The sequence below is a fragment of the Parasteatoda tepidariorum genome, chromosome 6 (genome assembly GCF_982258835.1).
Source record: "Parasteatoda tepidariorum strain Cologne lab strain chromosome 6, Ptep-v5.0, whole genome shotgun sequence".
Classification (NCBI taxonomy): domain Eukaryota; kingdom Metazoa; phylum Arthropoda; class Arachnida; order Araneae; family Theridiidae; genus Parasteatoda; species Parasteatoda tepidariorum.
The window spans coordinates 112,130,145-112,144,304 of NC_141760.1; the positions used below are offsets into that span (position 1 = coordinate 112,130,145).

General features: G+C 31.5%; 1 protein-coding gene across 1 annotated transcript in view; it reads left to right on the top strand.

The window, feature by feature from the left end:
* Positions 1-13,915, top strand: part of LOC107440264 (uncharacterized) — a 32,746-nt gene extending 18,831 nt beyond the window's left edge. Inside the window, exons 2-4 of the mRNA XM_016053142.4 lie at positions 247-378; positions 2,621-2,819; positions 10,313-13,915. Coding sequence (XP_015908628.4) covers positions 247-378; positions 2,621-2,819; positions 10,313-10,542 — 561 coding nt within the window. The 3' untranslated portion in view covers positions 10,543-13,915. The remainder of the gene's footprint in view (positions 1-246; positions 379-2,620; positions 2,820-10,312) is intronic.
* The last annotated feature ends 245 nt before the right edge of the window (positions 13,916-14,160 follow it).

The following is a 14,160-nucleotide window of genomic DNA, read 5'->3' on the forward strand; positions in this document are numbered from 1 at the left end:
TTCCCTAACCCCTACACGGGCCGGACGGCTTAAGAAAGAAATTAAATTCAACTATTGTGTTAAAATGAAAGAAATAAAAACTAACTGATGTGTTAAAATGAAAGAAATAAAAATCAGCTACGTGTTACAATGAAATAATTATTTTGTATAACTATTGCGTTATAATAAAATAAATAAAAATCGACAGCTGTGTTATAATGAAAGAAATATTTTTCTGAAATATTTAATTCCTATTATTTTTTTCAGTGGAAAAACTTCGAAAACGGTAAAGTTTACAGTCGAAAATTGACAAATGATAATGCCGAAGTCGACAACCATGAAGTTCCAAATAGTCCTAGAGTAGAAGAACGACTCCTTCACAGCCATCACAAGGACAAGGTAACACTCAAAAAATCCCATTCCTTTTAAATCACTTTTTTTTCCTTTAAAATTCCTCCTTTCCCTTCTGAATCCCCCTTTTCCCTTTTAAAAATGCTTACGTGATTAATTTTTTGACGTTATTTATTTGTAAGCGTTTTTCTTTTTCATTCTTTTAATGGGAATTATTAAACGCAATGCAATTATCGTTCCTTGTACAAAGTAGGTATGTAAAGTAGTTTTGTACAAAGCCCAGAAGAAGCGTGTTACGTTTGTTTCTTAATTCTATTTGTTAATTAATATGTGTGCAGCAATTTTTTATTGGAATCTCATAAAATTGTACATTTATTGATTGTTTTTTTTAAAACCTTTTTCAATGCATTCTAAACATTTATAGATTTTTACCCCCAAAATTTTCAGTCAGTTTTAGATTTTTTTAATTAAGTATTTGTAGTTGTAGTTAACTACTATTGTAATAAAGGAGATGTAGTTGTAGTTAACTGCAATTGTAATAAAGTAGCTGTAGTTAACTACAATTGTATTAAAGTAGTTGTAGTTAATTATATTTGTGATAAAGTAGTGTTAGTAAACTACAACTGCAACAAAGTAGTTGTAGGTAACTACAATTGTAATAAAGTAGCTGTAGTTAACTGCAATTGTAATAAAGTAGCTGCAGTTGTAGTTAATTGCAATTGTAATAAAGTAGCTGCAGTTGTAGTTAACTATAATTGCACTAAAGTAGATGTAGTTAACTACAATTGTGATAAAGTATTTGTAGGCATAGTTAATTACAATTGTAATAAAGTAGTGGTAGTTAACTATAACTGTAACAAAGTAGTTGTAGGTAACTACAATTGTAATAAAGTAGCTGTAGTTAACTGCAATTGTAATAAAGTAGCTGCAGTTGTAGTTAATTGCAATTGTAATAAAGTAGCTGCAGTTGTAGTTAACTATAATTGCACTAAAGTAGATGTAGTTAACTACAATTGTGATAAAGTATTTGTAGGCATAGTTAATTACAATTGTAATAAAGTAGTGGTAGTTAACTATAACTGTAACAAAGTAGTTGTAGGTAACTACAATTGTAATAAAGTAGCTGTAGTTAACTGCAATTGTAATAAAGTAGCTGCAGTTGTAGTTAATTGCAATTGTAATAAAGTAGCTGCAGTTGTAGTTAACTATAATTGCACTAAAGTAGATGTAGTTAACTACAATTGTGATAAAGTATTTGTAGGCATAGTTAATTACAATTGTAATAAAGTAGTGGTAGTTAACTATAACTGTAACAAAGTAGTTGTAGGTAACTACAATTGTAATAAAGTAGCTGTAGTTAACTGCAATTGTAATAAAGTAGCTGCAGTTGTAGTTAATTGCAATTGTAATAAAGTAGCTGCAGTTGTAGTTAACTATAATTGCACTAAAGTAGATGTAGTTAACTACAATTGTGATAAAGTATTTGTAGGCATAGTTAATTACAATTGTAATAAAGTAGTGGTAGTTAACTATAACTGTAACAAAGTAGTTGTAGGTAACTACAATTGTAATAAAGTAGCTGTAGTTAACTGCAATTGTAATAAAGTAGCTGCAGTTGTAGTTAATTGCAATTGTAATAAAGTAGCTGCAGTTGTAGTTAACTATAATTGCACTAAAGTAGATGTAGTTAACTACAATTGTGATAAAGTATTTGTAGGCATAGTTAATTACAATTGTAATAAAGTAGTGGTAGTTAACTACAACTGCAACAAAGTAGTTGTAGGTAACTACAATTGTAATAAAGTAGCTGTAGTTAACTGCAATTGTAATAAAGTAGCTGCAGTTGTAGTTAATTGCAATTGTAATAAAGTAGCTGCAGTTGTAGTTAACTATAATTGCAATAAAGTAGATGTAGTTAACTACAATTGTGATAAAGTATTTGTAGTCATAGTTAATTACAATTGTAATAAAGTAGTGGTAGTTAACTACAACTGTAACAAAGTAGTTGTAGGTAACTACAATTGTAATAAAGTAGCTGTAGTTGCAGTTAACTGCAATTGTAATAAGTAGCTGTAGTTGTAGTTAACTACAATTGTATTAAAATAGTAGTAAATACAATTGTAATAAAGTATTTGTAGTTGTAGTTAACTACAATTGTAATAAAGTATTAGTAGTTGTACTTAACTACAAAGAAAATGTAGTTTTTCCGATCACTATTCTTTAGCAACGAGACTCATTGTTATGTATTTTGTAACAGTAACAATAAAAAGCAATTCTTATTTATTTGCAGAATCGAAAGTTGAACGCGGAGCAGTCCAAACCCTCTAAGATGAAAAACACTGAAAGACATCACAAGAAAAGTGTTGAAGAAGAAATGCATCTGAGGCCCCTCAATGAGCGACACCACAAATTTCCCAACCCTGCCTTGCTGGATGGCTCTTTTGAAAACTCCAAAATCAGCAGGCACACTTTCCTTCAACAAGTCAGGCGTAAGCATTTTCATGATACTGAGTTTTCCATAAATGACTCCGCAATACGAAACATAATTCACAGATATACATGATTTGCTGCGTTCTGCTTAGGAAACGAGAGTATTTATTCTGGTTAAGTTTCACAATTAAATACAAAGTTTGTTAACTGAAGGCGCTACTGATTGGAAATACTATAAAACAATTTTTTCTGCTCGATGTCTGACCATTCCAACGTAAAGGTTGTATGTTGATTTTCTCTTTAATCTGCGTAAATTTGTAGTTTCAAAAGGTGTTTAAATTTGAAGATATTGTTTCACATTTTTTCCTAATCATAGGTTTTCATATACGTATTTATTCCACGAATTTGATTTTTTTTCCTCCTCGGTTTGTCGGATTTTAGCCGTTTTTAATATTTGAAACTACCCCGGTATCCACTAATATCGCGATTCATATTCACGCGATTTTAATATCAAGCATTGAGTTTCGTATTAACGGGATTTAAAAGCTACACATAATGAATCGCATTCACGTGATTTAAAAATCCAATATCGCCATTCGCATTCACGCGATCTAAAAATCATGCATCGCGACTGGCATTTGCATGATTTAAAAATCCTATATCGCGTAATGTATTTTCGTGTTCATGAAATCCAACATCGCAATTCACATTCACGTGATTTTTTAGATACTATAAAGGTGTGATATTCTTTATTGGTAGGTAATTTAATTCTGAATCTTAGTTCAAATAATTTATTTTAAGTATAAATAGTGTATAAATAGATATTTTCTTATCGAGTTTTTGCACATAAAACTTTCAGGGTTTTCTTTGGGTGTCACAATCATCTCTGCGCTGATGTTTTTCTTAACGTTAAATACAACTACCCGGTGTTCCCTACACTGAAATTTGTTTAGGCCAAGTGCTACTATACATTTGCCTGGGGTTTTAAAAAACAGAAAAAGAATCAGCTCAAAATATTCAATACAACAAATAAACAACGCAAATAAAGAGCAGTCGTTCAAAGTAAACAAGCAACTGACATTTTCTAGCTGTTTGCGCAGGAAGTTTCAATTACTCATCCGTATTAAAGATTTCTAGACAAATGCGTTGAAAATTATTACAGCGACTAAATTCTATAATATTAATCACTTTAACTGCCTTATCATTAGTAATAACTGATGATTATTAATAGTAACCAACTAATTGCATCCACCGTAACATATATATCAAAAAGTGGCAATTTCGGTTTGTCGCAGGTCTGCCATCCTTGAAACCTGTGATAAGATTGATGCTAATGTCTTCGAGGTTTTAGTAAATAGTAAAATACATCATATGTTTCAAGTCATGTCTAAACATAGTGGATATGTTTGCTACGATCGGTTAAATCCTAGAATATCCCACCACTTTGCAACTTTTTAAAATCTCGTCAAGTTGGCGATTATTACTGGGATCAGCGTTGTTTTTTGAAAACAAAACAATTTTAATTATTAAACATTTAATTACATTAAACATTTAATTAAAAAAACACATTTTAAATTATTATTTATAACACTTAGCAATTTAAATATATAACAATTTAAATTATAATTTATATGATTCCGATAGCAAGAGATCAGAAGCATAAATGGCGAAAAAATAAATACTTTTACCTCTTTTCTAACGAAATCAAATTTTCGCGTAGGTATACGTATCAAAGAACCAATCAGGTTTAAGAATTTTGGTGGTGTGGTCGGACGCTCAAAATAAACTCACCGAAATATCTTCCAGAAACCTAGTTTCGCGAGATTTCAAAAAGTTGCTTGGCGAGATTTTAAAAAAAAAATCTCCTCTGGCTGGGATATACTAGGTTCCCAGGGCTAAAGAGAATACAAGGGCTAGTTCACTCCGCTCTTAGAGCTGAAGCTACGATTTCCCTCCTCATGACGTCACTGTGTCCACAGATTTCGGAGATCGCAAGCAAAGATATGATAACTTTGCTTCTTTCTCTTTGTAAAAATAAGTTAGACTTTTTCTGGTTATTAGCCTTCAAACTTTACGTAATTAACACATTATTTCCGTTCATAAACATAGTTCAAAAAAAAATTTCTTGGTTATTATATAAAAAAAATACCATTTTAAACTTATAAAAATGTTCTGCTAGTTGGTGAAAATGACACGATAAATACTTTATTTTCAAAAGTTCAGTTTTAACTTTAACTATTAAGAAAAATGAAGGCATATATCGACACTTTTTTTATCTACATATTCTTTTATAAAGATAAGTTAAGTTAAATTTAGAATCCCTGATTTTAAAATATGTCGTTAATAGCAATTTGTTCATACTTAATCATTAGGAAACATCAACCTTAAACGCTAATTACTGAAACAAAATAATAATTTAGGTTCATAATGACATTAGAAATTTTGCAATTGTTTATAGACATTTAAATTTACGATGATATAGTTTATAGATATTTAAATTGAAGAGAATATAATTTTTAAAAAAAATCATAAATATTTAGAATAACTACATTAAAAAATATGTTATGAAATTAGGAGAATTTCAATATATTTTATTTATACTTTTTACTTACATTTTAATTTCCTTTGACTTTATCTATTTTTTAATTCTTTTCACCTGCCTTTCTTTATGAAGTAACGAGGCGGTTTCTATTTAGATAATGAATTTTTATAAAAGTTCTTTACGACAGAATAAGCGTATTGCTGTTTTATATTAACTGTGTCATTTCGGAATCCATTCTTTACATAGTTGTTCATTTACTTTAGGGAACACGCGAAAAATTATACTTTTTCCTTTTGTTTTTATATCAGAATTTTTGCAAGTTGCAATCGCGCAAACTGGCATTTCGATAATAGTTTTAAATTCTTGTAAATTCACTGCAAAAACTGAGGAAAGTCATTATAGAAAATAACAAATGTCTTGGAATATCTCGCAAAAAGAAATTATCCAATATTAGTTAGAGCTAGTAAGGCCAAACGCTCTGTTCTTGAAGTAAAAGTGCGAGCTAGAGCCCCTGAATTATACAGGCCGACTCATCATCTATTTTTGCTCCAAGGAGCTAACATAAGCACAATAGTAACATAACGTTAATTTGCAAACTTTTTTGCTCCAATATTGCTTGATAGGTCAGCTCTGATAGTATAGGAGCCTTAGTGCGAGCTCTACGCCAAAGTGACGTCACTAGAGTGACGTCGGAGGATCGGCGCGGCGAGAGATACTTCAAAGGAGTGAACCAGCCCTTCTATTCTCTTTAGCCCTGCTAGGTTCCACCCGCTACAATCACAAGTGTAACTGAGTGTGCTAGAAAAATTAAGATTACGGTTCGCTTTAATTTAATTTATTGAAACATAAAATAGAGCACAAAACAGACGCATAGAAATGAACAAAAACGAATAATGATTATTAAAATGAATTAAATTTCGGGCATTAACACAACCTAATAGTTCCTGGAGACAGACTGCCAATATTCTCGCTAGATGGCGTTGCAGGCTGTTTCGTTTAGAGCAAATGCCGTGGCAAAGGGCAAACTGAATTATAATTAGATCTGTTACACAAGTGCATTTATTACAGCAGGACACTCTTTTCTTCTTTTTTTTTTACTTTTTCGGTGTTTTTCTCCTGTCCAGGTGGAGCTGTAAATGAGTCAATAGTGGTTATGGGTTTAAATATAGACTTTATGTTTGTTTGTTATTGGGGGTTTTTTTTTTGCGTCCTGTTAGAGCAAAAAATCAAGTTGTCTTTATTTAGTTGGGACCTACTGTAAGTCAATAAATACAATGTTATATTTTCTCTCATATTTAAAATTTACCGCTCTAAAATCTAATTTTAGATTAACCTTTTCACGTTAACTGTCACAAATGCGTGGAAAGCAGTAAACGTCATTAATTGTGACAAAAACATTAATTAGTTGGTACCCAAACTAATTATTTTTGCATTTTATTTGCCGGAGGTGTTATAATAGTTTGATTTATTTAATTCACTACTTCTCAGTCAAAAATAAAAATTGTATAGTTACACTTTAAACTAACATTGATAAAGTGAGATTCAGAGCTATAAAAAGGGAAAAATCAAACACGTGACAGGAAGAACCATTAGACTTTTCCCTCAAAAGGGAAAAACGAACACGAACTGTTTATTTTCTTTCAGATTTGGTAGAAGAATGCATGGGTTATTATCGTATAGCAGTGCTTCCCAAACTTATGACTTCTGTGTACCCTTTCTAAATTTTTCGTAACGCTGTGTACCACTAATTAAAAAAAAATGTTTTTTTTTTTTTTTTACTGTAAAATAATTGCACAAAAGTTAAAAATCACAACTGGCTGTTGTCACCACTAACTATTAACTGTTAACTCTGCAAAAAATAACCAATAGAAAAATACGTAATCGTAATTTTTATGGCTAGCTTTGTTTTTAAATAAAATATATTTCTTTAAATTTTCGTTTGTTGCGAGATATTTCGCATAGGAACGCGTGCCCCCACTAAACTGTTCCCGTACCCCTGGGGGTACGCGTACCACACTTTGGGAAACATTGTCGTATAGAGATATTATGTATTTATTTTTGTTTTAATAAATTTGTTGTGTTACTAAAAAAGATATTTAATGATCCATTTTTAGCATAAACACATCAAAATTCCTTATTGATGAGATAAACAATAATTATAGTGAAAGCTGTCAAATTAGCTATGGCCATATTTAAGCTATCGATTTTTATTTCAATTTTTTTTCTATCATGATTCTGATTTTGTACAAATGCTTTTACGAATCGTTCAGCTCAAAAGAGTTCAGTTTTTGTTTTCCTTTTCAGTGGGGAAAACAAACTAGTTTTGAATTTTTATTTCAAATATAAAACTTCTTCAACGAGGAAAGGCTTAAAAACGAAAAATATTGAATATGACAAAGATGTTGAAATTCGGTAACAAGCAAAACATAAAATATAAAGTATATCTTCTGTAACTAAGAAAGGGACATCTGTTTAAAAGTAAATGCTTTGCAGATGAAAGGAAAATCTTGTATTTTTTTTTAAAATTGTATGTATATTCCGAAGACAACGTTTTTTTCTTCTTCCAGATTCATAAATGATAGAAGTTGAAAGGAATTAACATTTTGAAAAGAAAAAAAGAAAAAAGTTTGCATTATTATACAGACTTAAAAACGTTGGAAAAATGTTTTTGGTTTAAGACTTTTTAACTGTCGGCATCGTTGGGAAAACGACGCATAAATATTTATTTCTTTATGTGTTTAAATTTCAAAGTATATCTAATTATAATTTCATGTTATAGTTAACCTTTTTAAAAATACTGAAATAATAATAATAATAAAATAAACAAGCGGAACATTTGTTTAAATTTTGCAAACTAAAAGAAACTAAAAAAGCAACAGTTTGGATTAAATACTAGTATATTTAAGTCAAACTTCAAACAATTGTAAACTATATGGTAGCTTCATTTTCATTTTTTGGTATGCATGAAAAATACCACAAACATAAGTTTATTTTAAGTGCATTCCGAAACGAAGCAGAAGTATATATAAATTTTTTAAACAAGTCGCCAATAATTGTTTAAAAAATGGTTGAGCATTATTTATCACTGAAACAAAAAATGCACAGTGCGCAAAATAAACAAAGGACCGTGCATTCAAATTTTTTTCGCATACAATTATAAAATTCGGTCATCCGATGATAATTCCGTGCAAAATAAAATTTTTAGTAAATATTTATTATTTTATTTAATAATAATCGAAAAGAAAATCTATTTTAAGGTATACAATCCCTTACACCATTTTAAGGTATGTAATTTTACGAGGCGAAATTCGAAATTTGAGCGAAATCGGTTGAGTAGTTTCCGAGAAATCGAATTTTAAATATACGACTTCTTTTAAAAATTCGATTTCTCAGGAGCTATTCAACCGATTTTGCTCAATGAATTTTGTCATGAAATGCGCATAAAGTAAATTTACATCAAGGGGTCCAAACTTTGGATAGCTCTCTTCACAAAACTATGGGGGTCTTATTTCCCAGATTGCGGCTACCCCTTATATTTTGGGGGTCAGAAATTCTAATCCGTTTTTAAAAAGGATATGTTTATTCGGAGAATGTGCGTTTTGTGCCTGGTTTCATAACTTAAAATATCGTCTTCATTTATTAATTAGCATATTTGAAGTCACCCTTTCGAACCATAAAGTTAAGAGTTCTTGAACGTGAGGATCATTAGTTCAAAATTTATTCAAGGTGGTCCATTTTTCTTTTCGTGCACTGTATATGCCCTATAAATTCCGACGGAAACATTTTGAACAAACACACCGTTTTCAAAACAATAAAACAGTACCAGACACTGTAACACTCCTGGACTTTCATGAGGACTAACCCGAATAAGGTATACGCACCCGAATAATAGTTTTTTCGCGTGCAGAATACGAACGGGTGACAGTTAAGGAAACTGAATCAAAAACTTTGAACCTATTGCACATGATTCAGAAGCAAAGCATTCTTTGCCCTGACCTATTATAGTCCAGTACAGATTGTGTTTATAATCTACCACGAATACCTCACTTGTCTAGATAGCAATGTTAGATGCGTAAGCAAATACCAGTCAAAAAATTGTCGTAATTTTATACATGAAAACACTACAAATTATAAACAATCAGTCTTATCTTTTCCTGTACTTCCCACACTCCTTTCCGGCAAAACCCAATCCACAAGGTCATGCTAAAAGAAATGCACTTAAAACTGTTACGTGCGGCTGTTTAGAGCATTTTTGAAGTTTAATGTTTGCTTTAAACCCTATTTTTAATGATACTGTTAAGCCCAAATTAGAATACTAGATGAAGATACAGTCCCTGCTCTAATTATTAGACGCACTGTAAGATTGTATGTAAAATCTTAATTATCAGGTAATACTATACAGCTTTATTGTTTTTATGTGACTGAAACCGGTTGGCACTTGTTTACGTTGGTGTATCAATTGGTTAAATTAACGATACATCATATAAATTTGACTATTAGATAAACTATACGATATATTATAAAAATATAGAATATGTATTACATCAGGTGTTATATTAGTATATTATAATAATTAGATCAAATATATTAGACGTACTGTAGTGTTTTAATAATGACATGTTTTGCACGAGTTTACATGCAATACTTTTATATTTAAACATACATGTAATGGGTTTTTATTCAAGAGATTTTTTATCTACTTTCTATTTGTATTTATTTTTAACGTATTGTATTACAATGTTAACCCATTAATACAGGAGTGTCAAGAAATGCAAACCGGTTTCATCCGAGTAAAAATAATACAGCTGTATAGTATCACCTGACAATTGTAATTTTACATAGAATTTTATAGTACGTCTAATGGTATGGCCAGGGACTGCAATGAGAAAAATAATGTTAAAAAGTTAGAGAAAAAACTTGAGAAAATTTACATTTTGGTACAATAATATTTAAAAGCTTATTATATTTTATCTTGTATTATAATAATTTATAATTCGTTGTTTGTTTTAGGTAAACAGAATAGGAGAAGGCCGAGAGGTGGCAAACGTTTGAAGAGAAATAAAACTGATCGAAACGATATGAACAACAATTTGGATTTCTCGAAAAATACAAATGAAAACGAACTGAATCCGGAAGAAAAGAAACAAACGGAAAAACCTGTCACCTCTAAAACTGATTACGTTCCGTACACGATGGCCAGAAAGGAAATATTTCCCGTAAAGCAGACATCATACTGGTAAAAATGTGTATGTTGAAATTAATTAATAACAAAAGCAAATGACAAACAAAAAAGTGTTTTATATGCTAAAAAACTAAGAATTCTTTTATGTTCAATCAAGCTATAAAATTAAGTAGGTTACGAAGTGCGAAAATGAAATAATAAGGGACTCTTTACGAATAGAATAATTTTCCCATCCTCCACACTTTTCAGCTTTACGTTACCATGGTCTCGACAAATCTTGCTTTTCTTCCTAAGCCAGTACGTTTCTTAATAAATTAGAAAATACTTTCAAGGGAGAAACCGAAAATTTGCCGAAACCTTGGCAACGGAGAGAGAAGTGTGGAAAGTGGAGAAATCGAGTAACCTGGCGACGTCTGTTCCATTTCGAAAGAATGCAATATGGTAACAATGTAGAAAAGACTTGGGGTTCGTTTTGAAGTTGGTTAGTTTAGTGGGGATATAACTTTGCACTGCATTTAAGATTCATTTAATATCGATCTAAATATTAGTTTTCCTTTTTTATTATATATACAAATCTATACCAAAATAACCTGACTAAAGCTACGTAGAATTCCAGAAAGAAGGAATTTCTACGTAAAATAAAAATATTTTTTTGAAAAACTTGGCTATTATTAAGAATTTTTATTTTATAACAGTCATTGAACAGCCTACCCAATTTTGGGTTTACGACTGCCAATGTTCATCTCCGTAGTCTTGTCATTTTGAACCTAATCCAGAAGACAAGGGAACTCCTGGATCAAGTATTGAGAGAAATTTGCCTTCGTGGAGGAATTTTTAATGGAGCTAACCCGCATTTGCGTTTTATGGAGAAAAACTCCCACGGCTAGCCTGGAGGCAAGGGGACTTTAACCCATGATCCGTCTACCACTGAGGATATTATGCATCAGCACTGCGCTCGGTGCGAACCAGATGCGGAATTCGTATCTATCAGCCATCGCTGGGATTCGAACACGGTACACCTCATTGGAAGGCGAACGATCTATCCCCTGAGCCACCACGGCTCTCTTAGAAAGAATTTTTATTTTATTTTATAACCGTCGTTGAACAGCCGACCCAATTTCATGGGTTTACGACTACTTACGTTCAACTCCGTAGCCTTGTAATTTTGAACCAATCCAGAAGACAAGGAAACTCCTGGATCAGTACCCCCAGAGGTATTGATTTGTTGTGGGAACATGGAGGACTTTGAGACTCGACAGATTTAACGTGCATCAGTCACCATTTACTACACGGGGAGTCTTCGGCCGGCGAGGATCGAACCCATGACCTCTTGGATATGGGGCCAGCGCCCTACCGACCAGGCTATCCCGGCCCTCTTAGAAAGAATTGGCAAAAATGCTCTCGGGATTTTATTGGTATCGTCCCTCGATTGATACTAAAAAAAAGTGGGAGAGAAGTTAAATTTAAATCTCGCCACAATTTATGAGTTATCCACTTAATTAAAGTAAACACATAAGCTACACCAAGACATTTTGACCTTTCAGGAAATAATAAATTCATAATTTTCATAATTTCATTCATAATTTTTGTTCTTCAGAAATTCATAATTTTTGTTATTTCCCTGACGCCAAACTTCCAACAAAGTGTTTTCAGAATCAGAGTTTCGGTACTGAGTGTGGATAAATCCTCTAATTATAGTGGATATACGGATATTAATTATAGTGGATTAATTGCTCTAGGCAACAATTAGTGGGCTAAAGCAACTAATTGTTGACACATCTCGTAACCTACTTATGTAATTGATTTTTTCAAAATTTGCATTTTAAATGCATACAAATAAAAAAATAACCATTCTTTACTCTGAATTTTTTATAATAGAGATACTTCCAGGGCACTTATTGTAGTTAACTAAGTTTTGAAACCATGCAGATTAATACTACAAATGCTAATTAAATGAAATTAAATCAATTCAATTGTAGTATCGAAATTAAATCAATTAGTACGTGCTTAAATCAAATCTTCCCGCCTTATATAAACATGTAAATTTGTCATTATTCAACTTAATTTGCATATTCAACACGTTTTACTAATTGAGTTAAAACAGAAATAAAGCTGAACGGAATGATGTTTTAAAACAGTTATCTGTTCAGATTCTTTTTAACTATTTATATTTCAACTCATTATGATCGTTTTTCTGATATAGATCATTTGACAGCTTTTTTCTGTAAACACTGTTGTTCACCGTAAGGAGACGATTGACGGTCAATTAGTGAAAATAAGCATCGAAACTGGGGTTGGCGAGGAAAAGTTTCTTTGTGCTACCACATTCAATCGTAATTGAAATGTACTCTACAAAGGTCAATTGTTTTCTTACGGTGGATGAAAACAGAAGTAGGGGTCGTCCACAAATTATGCCACTCTTGAATGGGAGGGTTCATCAAATGTGATAGCGGCATCAAAGGTGCCACCGCACATGTTGTGGTTAAAATAAAAACATTTAAAAACAGTAATTGTTTTTCATCAAAAATGTTTCGAAGTGTGTAATTATTATTATTGTTACGTTCACAAATGGAATTAAAAATTATTTAAATGCTAAGTAAGTTTAAAAAATATGATCATATAACGTAGTATTCCTGAATACATGTATATGTTACCGTAAATTAGCGAACTCAAGAGAATGTCGACTTTCACCGATGAGTGTCAAGATTCACATAGTCGCTTTGGTGAATGTCCGAACTATTTGTTATATCCGATTTGATATTAATTTATTAGCTGATATTATTATACACATCCGATATTTTAATATCTGCTGTGGATAGATTAGGAGAAACATCAGTGTTCGGTGTACCGGTTAAATGAATACAGGACAGTGGCACCTGACCTTAAAAATACCTTGATGTAGGGCATACCGGGCAAATGTATACCGGGAAGTGGCACTTAATTTGACCTATTATATATTTTGGACATTTACCTAAACAACTAAGTGATTGTCAACATTCACCTGTGGAGGTCAACAACCGATCATTCCGAATGTATATGTAAATGTCATATTGTGTGACATGTGATAAAGGTGGTAGGGAATATGGTAAAGTGTTACACATTACGCCAAAAGAGTAAAGGTGGATCAAAAATAATGAAAAAAAGGTGACATCATTTATGGATGGCCCCTTAGACAAAATTTCCTGCACAAGAATATATTTACGTGAATATATAATTTGCAAGCTAAGACTGTAACCCATATTCATTGGGCAGCTAAATGTATAAAAATAATAAATGTACACACTTTGGTGAAGTGTACTGTTTTACTCAATGTGTTGTGAAGAACTGTAGACTTAAATGTGCATCATATTACCTCTATGCATCGTAAATGTATACCTGTTACGTCATACTTATGATACGTGTTAATGTAAGTTTGAGACTTTCTCTTTTTTCTTTTTTTAAAAAAGAAAAGAAATTTGAAACTCAGACTTTCTTAAGAGGCGGATTCCTATAAAAAGTATTGTGTATAATGAAACCTATTTTTCCAAAACTTTTAATTTAAGTACAGTGAGCAAAAAAAAAGAAAAAAAAAAAAAAAAGAAGGAGGACCATTTTGAATCACTTCAGGTCTAATGATCGGATCTTCACGTTCCATGACTCACTCTTAATGGCTCAAGGGGGTACCTCAAATATGCTA